The sequence below is a fragment of the Epinephelus moara genome, chromosome 16 (assembly GCF_006386435.1).
Source record: "Epinephelus moara isolate mb chromosome 16, YSFRI_EMoa_1.0, whole genome shotgun sequence".
Lineage (NCBI taxonomy): Eukaryota > Metazoa > Chordata > Actinopteri > Perciformes > Serranidae > Epinephelus > Epinephelus moara.
In genome coordinates this window covers 32904925-32916018 of record NC_065521.1, presented here as the reverse complement: position 1 = coordinate 32916018, position 11094 = coordinate 32904925, and the positions used below count along the sequence as shown (strand labels likewise).

At 39.9% G+C, this 11094-nt stretch overlaps 1 protein-coding gene across 1 annotated transcript; it reads right to left on the bottom strand.

Moving 5' to 3' along the window:
* Nucleotides 1–2: 2 nt before the first annotated feature.
* On the bottom strand, nt 3–8498 carry irf10 (interferon regulatory factor 10). The gene is made up of 8 exons (XM_050065139.1): nt 8053–8498; nt 6593–6788; nt 6273–6349; nt 5703–5760; nt 3636–3722; nt 3142–3528; nt 2829–2947; nt 3–556 (listed from the first exon to the last, which is right to left on the bottom strand). Exons 1-8 carry the CDS (start codon nt 8215–8217, stop codon nt 449–451), a joined length of 1197 nt encoding a protein of 398 aa, XP_049921096.1. The 5' UTR covers nt 8218–8498; the 3' UTR covers nt 3–448.
* Between the last annotated feature and the right edge of the window lie 2596 nt (nt 8499–11094).

Below are 11094 nucleotides of genomic sequence, written 5' to 3'. Positions count from 1 at the left end.
ATTACAGGTGTGAATTTATTCTCCGCATGTGGTAAAAAGTATTATCACTTAAATTATCATTTAGTACAGATGCTTAGCATGAGGTTAAAAAAAAACAACTGCCTTTTTTTCCATTAGTAGAATATTATCAGCATGTTATATTGGGTCAAACAACATTTTTAGCTGAACAAAAGCTGATAGCTCTTGCCAGTCTAGCTGCATGATGAACAGGAAAAAAAGGTAAAAAATAATGATCAAGAATTTCCTTTTATGTATTGCGCAAAGGTCTACAAATCAACACCTCCATCGTATCATCATCATATATACATTATCACTGACGATACTCTGTATTGTTTGCTCTGCTCTTAGGATGTCTTTGCTGATGATGACAGGGAAGGAATAAAGCTTCAGTAATCCACTTGTATATTGTTCATGGCTACCGTGCTGCAGGGTAGCTTTCCCTGTCCTCCTACATCTTCTCTCCCTCTGTGTTGGAGGTGAGAACCGGCCGCTGAATCTCTTCAGTCTCTCCCAAGTTGAACCTCTGCAGCAGCTCCACTGCAAACAAGGGCACCACCTGGCCAACAGGACACACACAGCGTAGTACACCATCAGTGTGATTACAAGGACCTCTAGTGGTGAGTGAGAATACTGCTGACAGGAAGCCTTCACAAAGTTGAACACGCCTTTCAACATGTCATAAAGATCACATAGAACTTTGCAAGCTCATGGTTGTTTGACATTCACGAAATTCACACAGTGGATCGAACCCTTCACACAATGCAACTTCGTCACTTCATAGAAAAACTTCAACAAAAGATCCAAATACAAATGAAGGTATCAGAGAGTGCGACGGGAGAATTTTCGGATAATAAGAATGCACAAAACACAGGTGAATCCTTTTGTGTATGTGCTGCTGAAGAGGAGTCTGTGCCTGATGAAGAGGCAATTTGGGTTCAGAGTATTGAACATTTTTTAATGTAATAATGAAAAAGAAATTCTAAAGGTAGCGTTCAACAGTGTTGATAGTCCTTGTGAGGTATAAATGTGAAGGTAACAGCATTTTTTGAACTGAATCCTTGATTTACAGGCAAATATAAAAAAACTGAGATATGATAATTTTCTAACAAACCAAATTACATTCCCATACAGTTGGTGGCAGTATGCACCTTTAAATCTTGTTTGTGATCCGCCAGTTAACATAGAGAAGAAGAAGAAGAAGAAGACTCCGCCTTTGGGGTCTGATCCCAGACTGCCTGACTTTGCTGGTTCAGCAAACTTTCTGTTGCTGCCGTTACAAAGGTTGGACAAAGTATGTTTGGCAAGTTTTTTGGTGCACTTTACCAAACAAATGGAGCAATTGAAGAGTCAGAACTGTTTTTTTGTGTTAACAATAGTGTTGTCAGTAAGATTAGATCGAAATAGACCTAATCACAGTGTTTACTTAAGCAATATCACACTCGAGCTCGTGATGTCGTCACGGCTGTGATTCGGTCATAGGCATGAGGCCGCAGATGTGCCGCAGATGTGACGATATCACAGTACAACATCACGAGTTCGAGTGTGATATTGCTTTTATACAACAGTTCAACAGTTAAATAAGCAAGGCTGATTAAGAAATGTTGAAAAATGAGGACAAAATAGATAATTTAAGCATTTTATTTGTCTTCCCCCAACAAAAATAGTTCCCTCAGGACTCCGCTGTCACTGTTGCTATGTAAGCAGACATGGTGCGCCAGGCACTTACTCTTTATACACATTTATCTGCACATTTCCATTAATTGTGCAGCCGGTGAAATAAGTCTCTGGTGACTGCATGGTGGACTGTCGCTTCACAGGCACAGCCGACTCTGCCTTCTGATCTGACAGTATGTTGCTTTTCTCCAAGTCATTGAGCTCCGCTGATGAAACACTGACAAACCTGGATGTGTGCTCAGATGGATTCAGCTTCTCCTCTCCCTCATCTTCCTCTGATGACCATTCATAGTTCAATTCAAAACTTATTTTAGGAAATAAATCCATATTTTTGGCTGTTTGACAGTGGATGAATTAATTAGCCTACAACGCAACTGCTGACCTAACTGACACTAACCGTCAGTTTTGATTTGATTGTTGATTGTAATCAGCTGTGAGGCGGAGTGATACATACACAGTGAAATAACCGTGATGTTGTACTCCAATATCATCACGGTTTTACTGTCTCTCGACCAATCAGATTGCAGGGCCGGAACTAACTGTTGTATAATGCACAATAACTTGCGGGTAGAAAACTCCCACATCATGTACATAAAATGAAACGACGCTGAGCAAACTCAGCCTCGATTGGCTAGTTTTTAGCCACCTAAGAAAAGGCCCACCTAAAAAATCAATGTCAGATAAAGTGTTGGCTATATTTAAAGTATTTTTACGGCTTTACCTTGGCATCAGGCAGCCCGTTCCGACGGGGAACTTTTGGTAAAGCAGAGCAAATATTGCTCAGCTATTGAGCTGGTAGATTTGGTTTATCAAAGATGACAGCAATAGACCACTGTGTTAATGTTACAGTTATGGCTGAAAATGACAACAGAAATAAACAAGTTTGTCGATTTCACATATCTCTGCAATTCAAAATAATTGGCAGTTGGCTACTTAGAAGTGTTAACGCAACGTCACGGTGATTCGGCCTATATTAAATCATACATCTTTGCTCATCTTAGCCTTTCTTTCCCTCAGGTTTGCATAAACTGCATGTTATGAACTTGCTTTTAGAATACAAAAATGTGACATTATCTTATCTTATCACTGTCAGCCATGAGAGACAGGTAATTATCAGTTGCTTCCCTACAATTTTTGGCTACTTTTCCACCCACCTGCGCCATGATCAGCTTCTTGGTTTTAGGGACGTTGGGGTCTGGATACTCCTCTCCGAAGCAGAGCTCAATCTCATAAGAAGGTGTCGGTCCCTTCCCCTGTAAACAGCTCTGGAGCTCTGTACACAAACATTTCATATTGGAATATTCTGATTTGATCATGCAGACATATTGCCTTTTTGAAAAGAGCAAAACAATAAAGTATCCCAAACAATCTGTCTCTCTTTGAATAAATCATAATCTGCTCCTGACAGATGTAAATGACTAACTGGTAGCTTGTTGTTTTTTATTTAGTTTGCATACACTGCCTTACCATTGAGAAATGTGGGTATATCAAGCAGTTTGAAGGTCTTTTCTCGCTCCAGTTTGTTGGGCCGGTCAGTGTGTTGGGCCATGGGACCGCTCCAGTACACCCTGCCCTGGCAGAACCGCTTGATGAACACCCCATCTGGGGCCACCCATAATAGCACACCTCTCTCCAGGTGACAGAGAAGGCGGTTCATTGCTTCGGCTATGCATGACGGCAGCGATACGGAGCCTGGGGAAGGGAAGGAGAGGTGCTGGGCCGTGCAGGTCCCGTAGATCTGCTCGTTTCCCAAGGGGACGCGGCCCTGCAGGATGAAGCACCCTTCTGGGCTGCTGGTAGTCACTTTCATCAACCTCTGGCCGAGGTACAACAACACCACCTGCATACGGAAGTCTGTACACACAAAATGCAGCTTGTGTTCCAGGTCGTACTGTACAGTGCAAAGACCGGTGACATGTTAATTTGTTGTTTCTTTTCTGTGCATAATCCCATAAGCTTACCTGATATAGTCAGTGTCGGGCTGAGGAAGGTTAGAGGAGTTTTTTTCCCAGTGAGCTCACAATACATGTGCTCCCTCATCAGATCATCTAAAGCAGAATAGAGACATTTTTCAATCAGCACTTCCTCAATACCGTCTATTGTGACATCACAGGGGGCTGCTCTGTTAGATCTTTGTTGCTTTTACATATATGTTCACAAGTAAAATTGCTGCCAACATGTGGGCACAACATGGGGCAGCAGTTGGGTCCTATTTCTACAAACCAAATGTGGTCCATTTATATTTTTTCATTGGAAGTATGTATGCCCATGTCCACCAGTGCTCTTAAAGTGAATATTCCCAAGCCCTGCCCCACACGTACAGTACTTAAACTCATGATTAGACCAAGGCCATCTAGCACGGATCCTTATGGAGAAAAAAGGGCCTACTGCCCGTCCCCACAGGCACATGGGAGAAGTTTGCCCATAGATCACAATATTTCAGGGTATATGTGCGATAACAATATTCTTGACAATATGACAAAATAGAAAAAAATAATAATAATTTAAGAACATAGATTTGCAACAAAATAAATGATACAGTTTTACAGTTTGCCTTCAAATATTAAGTAAAAACTAAACAAAAATGATCTCTCATTTCTTTAGTTTGAACAACAACAGTAGCTCAGAGTGAGATTCAGATTCTGTATACAATATTAATAGTTCAACAAAATTAGATCTACCACAAATTACACATTTAAACATCTCCCAAATACAATACATTTACCCTGGGATCTATATATATAAATCAACAGGTGATTTCCTTCTTTTAGTAAAATCCTAAATGACTGAGTTGTTTTTTTCCACCTGCACCTTTATGCTCTGCCATTTCTCCTCTAGTCATCACGCTGTAACCTGTGACAGGCTGTTATGACACCACAACTATCACACATTCACATGTTGTTTTTTGTTTAGAGAGGGAGAGGAGAGGAAGAGACGCTGTGCTGCTGCCAGAGGAGCCGCTGACTGAGTTCCCTCTGAGCGGTAAGTCACTAAAAGATTCTGAGAAGTCCAGGGCTTCAGTTTAATCGTGAAGATGATATGACACACCCCTACTCAGAAGCAATCAGCTATGAGCCTGATGATGATAAACCTCTGGGGGCTACAGCCAATATTTCAGGGGAGGCAGTGCAGCCAGCAGAATCTGGGGCCAAGAGTCTCTGCAAATTAATGCAGATTAATCATTTTTTAAAAATCTAACAAAAAGCTAAATCTTCGTCAGATCATAGCTGATAGGTTTCTTAGTTGCATTTCAGCCAATACGTTCCACCTCTTTTGACTGGTTGACATGATTGGTCAGGACTACTCAGACTACAGACTACAAGTGGAAACCACAATGCATCCAACGCCCAAAACTTGTTGCCTAAAGATATCTGGTTATAGAGATTATCCCTTTTCCTAACCTTAACCAAGAAATCCCTTTTCTGGCAGAAGCCCCTATAGGCAAACTTCTCCCAACAGCGTTCACACAGGAGTTTGTCTTGTTAATGTCTAACTCATAAAAACGCTGAAGCCAGAAGCACAGCAGCCGAGCATTAAACTCCCATAGAAGGCTAGATATAGGTGAGCACTTTGTCTCTGAACCACAAAGGCACCAACAACTAGTCTGCAACCAGGCCATAAATCAGTCCGTCAGTACCCAAACCAGCCAAGAATCCAACTAAGCTGAAAGGCTCTCAAATAAAAAAGACGACACCAGGTCCACAGTCATGACAGGAAATCTGTTGTTCCATTCAAAAGCTGTTGAGAGATTTGTGACGTAATTGTGAACTCCATGGTGGCGCTAGAGGCAAAGTCAGAGGATCACCAAAGTTATACTTGTAGCTGACCCTGCTCCATTTAGCAAACCGTATAGGAAACCCCTTACCTGTATGATAAATGTGATCAGGCTCCGTCTGGACTTCTCAAAGTGTAGGCCAAACAACACTATGCCCACATGAATATTTTGACTTGGATAAAAGACTTAAGTTGCTTGAGATCCTCCATAAACATTTTACAGACCAGCACCAGTTTGTGTGTGTAACCCTTACCGGGCAATTGTTTTACTTCTTCTTTATTTGCGTCAAGTGATTCCTTTTGACAATGAGGCTGCAAAAAAACAGAAACCAAAATTAGGCAAACACAGCATAAAGTTTACAGCTACGATTATTTTAAGGATCATATCTATTTTTTTTTTTTTTTTAAATAAAATCAGATCAGTTTGAACTAATTTTTCCCACAACCCAAATGTGTCCTGCATCAACAACACTTGAAGAAATTAAACAAACAATATAGTTGCATTTGAACATTTTTGACTCTTTGGTGACTCACAGTGGTGGCATCACAAAAAGACAAAAGACAAAAAGATTTGACCAGAGACACTGAGAACAAATGGTCTTCCCTTGGCCTTTTCACTGCAGTTGTCCCATTTTTGTTTTTAGTATTGAACATTATACCATCAAAATTTGATTTCCATCCCTGATTTTCACCTGTTTCTAAAACTAAAAAAAAGCTCCAATCAAAAGAAGAAGAAAAGAAATGTGAAACCTATTTGTAAGATCAAAAACTTTAAAAAAGCTTTATTCAGTTTATTGCTTCTCGTCTGTATATTTTGAGTTTACCTGTTTGTCCAGGATACTGGGGCTCTTTGCAGATCTCTTAGTCTGGATGATAACTTGATCTTTTAATTTGGGCAACTCTGAGGAGAGCAACACGCGGGAGGGAAGAAATTAGAGCTCATAAAAGAAGCCATTTAATACAAAAAATATATCATTCCTTGTTTTGTTTGCTTTAATTCAACCTTTTTCTCTCTTATTGTCGTGCATTTTTGAGGAGCATAAAGAGGACAACACACTGCTCAACTGCTCAGATATTTAATCAATAAGAACAATATGAAAGGAAGCAGATATGGAAGAAAAGGAGCAGCTGTCTTCAGTTTCACCTGCTGGCCTGGCTGACCCATTGTCGTGCTGGATAAGGTAGACTTTATATGGCTCAGTGATGTCAAGCTGGTTGCGTTCAGGGACCTCCTGGAAGTCTGTGCTCTTGTTGAGGGCACAGCGGAGACGTGTCTTCCACATGGTGGGGTCGGCTTTATCCCTCCCCTCCCTGTACTTGCCCTTGTATACAGCCCAGGCCTGCATTTGAAGATTGAAATATCAGATGCTTATCCTTAAAAAAAGTGATTCAATTAAAAACTGTTTGGGGAGGTTGGAAAATGTAGTTTTATAACTAAGTTTGGGAACAAGGGAGTTAGCACTGTAGCTTGGTCCTATAGCATATTAAGGGCTTTATACAAGGAGGAGGAGCTTACAGATTATCTGTGTGTGATTTTTGTGACAGTTTCAGCAAATATGAAAAAAACAAAGTCATTTTCTATAAAACTTATCTACTAAAATATAAGACTGATATTTTTACTGTAGGCCATATTAAACACCTGTGATCATTGAACAAGCAGAATCAAAATAAAGGCAGAACAGTCTTTTGGCTTGCTTCATTTATTCATTCACTCACTCACTCACTCACTCATTCACTAAAGTTTACCTGCCTCCTAGTGACTGTTAGGAAGCACTGAGAAATCTGCACTTTTAACTCCTACATGCTCAGAACCAGAAAGTGACTCTTACTTTCCAAGTCAAATGAGTAATGACAGTTTCTCTTGACACAGTATTTCCCGCATGGTTAACATTAAAACATGTATTATTCTTGGAGCAGTATCCAATGCTTGCGCAACACATCACTGCAAAGATGGGGTCACTTCTTAATAATAAGAAAGAAGAAATAAAACACTTGTTATTATGAGGTTGTGTTTTCCTCTAATCTACGACGGGACTTAAACGCATCATTCCAGCAGACTTATCCAATTTAACCACAATATTCAGTTGTATTTTCAGACTTTTGAAAGACATTAAAATCAATATTTTTGGATGCAGGCTCATCTGTTTTGATGGGATACCAAATTAAATTCTGTGAACGAATTGTAAACACTGATGTCTTATTTAAAATCTTTGCAACTTGGAGAATAATCAGGGTTACAAGGACAGACGACAGAGCAGCACAAAGATAGTTGGGCAATTATTGTTGCTTTTGTGTGGGAAATTAAAAATCCTTCTGATTAGAGAGACAATAAACTGGCTAAACTATATTTTGCGTACTAATATGTGGTTATAAACCTGTTCCTGAACATGCTACATTGCGCCATATTCATTATTTACTTCTTATAGATCTTAAATAAATAAAGATACAGCCAAAAAGATGGATGTTGGGTTTATCCAGCTGCCTTTACAACAATCAAGTGGCGTTCCCGGATTAATTTCTTTCTCATTACAAATTCAAAAGTATATACTTGACCATAACGTCCACATTATGCTGTATGTTACATGAATATGAAACAGTGTCGACCTTGAAGAGAGCTGCGTCCTCCGTCTGCTTGTAGTCCTTCTTGGCTGCGTGCTTCCACGGGATCCTGAACATAGTCTTCTCCTCATCCTCCCAGCACAGTCCTTCATATTTGCCACTCTCTATCTGAGCTATCAGCCACTCTTTCATGTGCATCTTGGCTTCCATCTTCAGCACAGGCCGGTGTCTCTCTTACAGGAACAAAACCCTCACTTTCAAATGTCAGCCATGTATGTGCACAGTGGCTCGAACACTATGTAATCACACCTACCTGATGAGCGAGAAAATAAATCTGTATATTATTCTGACGCAGGTGACGCTCCTAGGCTGAGTTGAATTATTATGTTGAAGCCATATAAAATAATGCAGTTTATATATATATAAAAAGAAAGTTGTACAGAAACGGACGCCAAAGTTAAATGCAGAAGTCGTAACTAAGATTATGTGCGCTCTTGGAAGTGAAAGCGAAAGTTTTGAGCTCATTTGATACTTTCGGTTTCCTCCTGTGTGCTGAGCTGCTGCGAAAGTTTAATCATTTCCACGTAAGATGTGTGTGTGTGTGTGTGTGTGTGTGTGTGTGTGTGTGTGGGGAGGGGGGTCATAAACGAGCAGGTCACTGGATCACTTGCAGATTGTCTGTGAGTGATAAGGACATGTGGATACTCGAGTAATCTGCAAAAGTTATGTTAAGGTCACATTTGTCAGAAGGCAAATCTTCACCTCTTATCATCACCCAGCCTCCTAAATAAACATTGCTCACAATATATGAAAATACTAAATCATCAAAAGCAAACAAAAGGAATGACAGCCAACTTTTATAGTCCTCTAATTGCTAAAAAAAAAATATATATATATATATATATATAATATATACATATATATATATATATTTAATGGAAAATTCTCTTTTCATTCCCCTCATAGGAGTCAGTGAGCACATTGACCACACACAAACACACACACACACACACACACACACACACACACACACACGCAGCTATACTATCATACCGAAACGTTCTTGTGAAAATGAAAGTATGTGGGTGTAAGGTGTTTTTTTTTTTGTTTTTTTTCTTCCATCATGACCTCCTCCTCCTCCTCCTCCTCTCTGCTGCTGACTGAACATGTCTTCACTTCTTTAGATCAGGTACTGATACCGAGCAGGCATACAGTACAAGTCCAAAGCTCATATTACTGTTACAAAAAAGGACCTCATACTGTAGCGTGCGGACAGAAACGGTGTGTAGTTGTCCAGCAGAGGGCAGTGTAAACCTGTGTTGCTGCCTATTCACACACACACACACACACACACACACACACACTGGTCTGGTTTGTTCCTCACAGTTTTTTGAATGCATAAACACCAACACTGAGTCTCTAAAACCATTAAAGGGATAGTTCGTTTTTTTGAAGTGATTTTTTTTATGGGGTGCTTATCCATAGTCAGTGTATTACATACAGTCGATTTATGTTGGCACGCCGGAGTACCGCCCAGGAAGCTGAGAAATGTACAGCTGTGGCGGGGTCAGTGAAAAAAACAACAACCCAATAACATATTAAGTGTATGCTATATTTAGAATATTTTTATTGCTTTACCTTGCAATCAGACAACCAGCCCCAGCTTCAGTTCCCCGTCCATGCCACCAGACTCCATTGAAAAAAACTGTAATTTTAGCTCACTGAACACAGGAGCTTCTTGTTTTTTTGCTGCTTTGATCGGTTAGTTAGTTTGTGTTATTGTGTGACTTTGGTGAATCTGAACTAACTGTATTAAACACCAAAGTCACACAATAACACAAATGAAATAACAGTTTGAAGCAGAAGTAGACCAGCAGCTCCTGTGTTCAGCAATGTTAAATTACTGTTTTTCTCAATGGAGTCTGGCTTTGAAGAGAGCGATGTACCGGCCTCATTTTCCTGTTGGAAATCACTGTCTGAAAGTGAGGAAATTACTGTATGTAGTATACTGTCTATGGATACGTACCCCAAGCAACCGCATTTGTCTGTACTATGTACTATGTCTGAACTATCCCTTTAACACTTGTGGCCAATGCATTAACCAACGGTGCCAAAGTGAATGCACATTCTCTGCTTCACACTCAGTTTGTAATCCTACAACACACTTTCTGTAAGAGTGTAAAATCAATTCACTGCTTTATACTCTGTTTGCAATTTAGTGACACACTCAGCAAAACTGTGAACAGCCTTTCCACAGTGACACATGTAAAAAAAGATTGATGGTGAGTTCAATTACAAATCAGAGCTTGAGCAATATAAATAGGCCACAGGGGAAACATTTGGTTTGGACATGAGTGGAGGCCAATATTGGACAGAGACATGTGGATTAAGTCAGGCCCCTTCACTGTGACATCTCTCCACTTGGTGCATGTATAGGTCCTGTTTGTGCCTGTGTGTGTATTTTGGGCCTGTGTGTGTATGTGACAACAGAGTGAAAAAATTGAACTTCCCCCTGGGGATGAATAAAGTATATCTTCTTCTTCTAAACGGGGTGTAAATATAGACAGTGCAGGCGGTGCGGTTGCAGTGGGGCCTGTGGGGTGGAGGGGCCTGATGGCCACCTGGAAATACGCCCGCGTTCAAAGAAGAACATGTTAAATCAAAAATGGTGTGATTTTCTGTATTTGCCCTCAAAAAGGCAAATCCATCTCCAGCATAGTTTTCTGTTTTTGTAAAATAGTATCAGTCTATTTATTCTACATAAACTATAAAAAACTATAACTTTACTATAAAAAATATCTACTTAAACTCATAATTTCCTAATTTCCTTTGCAGTTATTGTCATGTACAGATATGAAATGATGATTGCTGGGTTATATGTATGTTGTATATCAAGTCTCTGTTTAATCATGTAACGAGACAATATGATTAACAGCAGCTAGTTTATGTGCAAAATCTCTCATGACTAACAAGCTGGGCAAATGTGCAACCAGATAAAGCATAGAAGCCACAGTAAGACACACTGTTGGTAAAATATATATACGCTTAAAGCTCTGTGCATGTGTGTGTGCTTCATAACTAGTAACT

What these genes read in the sequence shown, in the direction of transcription:
- irf10 (XM_050065139.1), bottom strand. Translation starts at nt 8,217, where the DNA reads ATGGAAGCCAAGATGCACATGAAAGAGTGGCTGATAGCTCAGATAGAG. An exon ending in TGGGTCAGCCAGGCCAGCAG is followed by an intron (nt 6,350 to 6,592) that starts GTGAAACTGAAG and finishes TGCTCTCCTCAG; the next exon opens with AGTTGCCCAAATTAAAAGAT. An exon ending in AGAAGCTGATCATGGCGCAG is followed by an intron (nt 557 to 2,828) that starts GTGGGTGGAAAA and finishes CCTGTTGGCCAG; the next exon opens with GTGGTGCCCTTGTTTGCAGT.